This window comes from Gekko japonicus, unplaced genomic scaffold, assembly GCF_001447785.1.
Source record: "Gekko japonicus isolate JY-2015 unplaced genomic scaffold, Gekko_japonicus_V1.1 scaffold893, whole genome shotgun sequence".
NCBI lineage: Eukaryota > Metazoa > Chordata > Lepidosauria > Squamata > Gekkonidae > Gekko > Gekko japonicus.
The window spans coordinates 237,438-239,472 of record NW_015170302.1 but is presented as its reverse complement, the minus strand read 5'-3'; the positions used below and the strand labels follow the sequence as shown (position 1 = coordinate 239,472).

The 2,035-nt window shown below is 51.0% G+C and overlaps 1 protein-coding gene across 1 annotated transcript in view; it reads left to right on the top strand.

Annotated features, from left to right (window-relative positions):
• The window catches only part of CDK11A (cyclin-dependent kinase 11A), a 40,970-nt gene that overhangs the window by 24,612 nt on the left and 14,323 nt on the right, over window positions 1–2,035 (top strand). The window contains 2 exon segments of the mRNA XM_015417949.1: window positions 168–258; window positions 823–944. Of these exon segments, the coding sequence (XP_015273435.1) occupies window positions 168–258; window positions 823–944 (213 nt within the window).

Below are 2,035 nucleotides of genomic sequence, written 5' to 3'. Positions count from 1 at the left end.
AGCAGGAAAAGATAAATGGTCAGCTAGAAAGGGGCGTTACGGGAAAAGGGCATCATCTTGTTTTCAGTAGTCAACGGAGGTTGCAGAACTTTCTTTTGCTTTGGAGCCGAAGTGGTGTTTAATGTCCTCGGTCCTGCAGGCTGACACCTCCTCCCCTTCTTCTCTAGGGCTGTCGCAGCGTAGAGGAGTTTCAGTGCTTGAACCGGATAGAGGAGGGCACGTATGGCGTTGTGTACAGAGCGAAAGACAAAAAAACAGGTTGGCATCCCTTTGGCAATACCACGTTTTGGGGTCTGAGATCGCAACCCATCTGGGACTGCTTTGGCAGCCTTATGAGGCTCGGTTTTCCATTACCTCCTTCTGTAAAATGGGTATATTTATTTATTTATTAAATTTCTACCCTGCCCTCCTGCCAAAGCGGCTCAGGGCGGCTTACAAACAGTTTAAAACCAACAATTACACATATAAATACAATATCATAAATCCCCAGCGAATACATCCTGTGATAAAGTGCTCGTTCGACACCACCGGCGTAGTCCGTTCTTATTGGAACGCTTGGCGGAATAGCTCCGTTTTAACTGCTCTACGGAACTGCTGGAGGTCCTGTAGAGCTCTGATCTCCTGAGGGAGCTCGTTCCACAGCGTTGGCGCCACCAGGGGGAACGCCCTTGTCCTAGTTACCACTAACCTAGTGTCCCTAGGCCCAGGGGGGGCCAGGCGGTTTTGCGTTCTCGATCGCAGTGCTGGCCTGCCTTGCAGGGGTGTTGAGGAGACTGCCCGCAGCATATGCTTTAGAAATAACGCCACTGCTTCTCTTTCCAGATGAGATTGTGGCCCTGAAGCGGCTGAAAATGGAGAAGGAGAAAGAAGGTTTCCCCATAACGTCGCTCAGGGAAATCAACACTATCCTGAAAGCACAGCACCCAAACATTGTCACTGTCAGGGTAAGGCCAGCGCCCCTTGATGTCAGGCTTTGCCTGTATCTGTCTTGGTCTTTGCAAATGGCATTTGACAGAGTAACGGCAAGAAGGCGGGTCCCTGCCCCCCAAAGAACTTACAAAACTCGGAAGGCAGAAGCCAGAGGCAGGAGAGCCAGTTTGGTGTAGTGGTTAAGAGAGTGGACTCTAATCTGGGAGAACCGGGTTTGGTTCCCCACTCCTCCACTTGCAGCTGCTGGATGACCTTGGGCAAGTCATGGTTCTTTCAGAGCTGTTCTCTCATGAGCACAGGACTCACATCTTAGAGGGAGCATTGCATGCAAGGGACCAGAAGATCATTGGTTTGCTGAGCATGGCCTCTTCCTTCCCACAGCTAGTGGGAGCCAGATTGGTGTAGTGGTTAGGAGCATGGACTCTAATCTGGGAGAACTGGGTTTGATTCCCCGCTCCACATGCAGCTGCTGGTGTGACCTTGGGTCAGTCACAAGTTCTCAGAGCTGTTCTCTCGAGGGCAGTTCTCAAAAGAGCTCTCTCAGCCTCACCTACCTCACAGGGGATCCGTTGTGGGGAGGGGAAGGGAAAGGAGATTGTATGCTGCTCTGAGACTTCTTCGGGTAGTGAAGGGCGGGGTATAAATCCTCTCTCTCCTTCACATTCTTTTCTTTCTTTTAACAAATTGCTGCTTAATACACAAGCCTTGCTCACGCTCAGCTGAAGTTCTATCTCCCCCCCGCCCCCAAGACAGATTAGGTAACGAATTAAAAATAAAATGCAAATCTCCAATTCACACCTAACTTGCAGTGTCTAGCTTAGACAGTTTTGCAGCTTTCCTAGGAATTCTGTCAGCTGAGGCTTTGACGAACCTTGAACGGAAGGGAGTTCCGTGCAGATTCTGGGGACGGAGTGCCTCTGGTCTCGGTACTAACATAAGAACATAAGAGAAGCCAATGTTGGATCAGGCCAGTGGCCCATCCAGTCCAACACTCTGTCACACAGTGGCCAAAAATACCATGTGCCACCAGGAGGTCCAGCAGTGGGGCCAGGACACTAGGAGCCCTCCCACTGTTGCCCCCCCCCCCCCGACCACCAGCGACAAA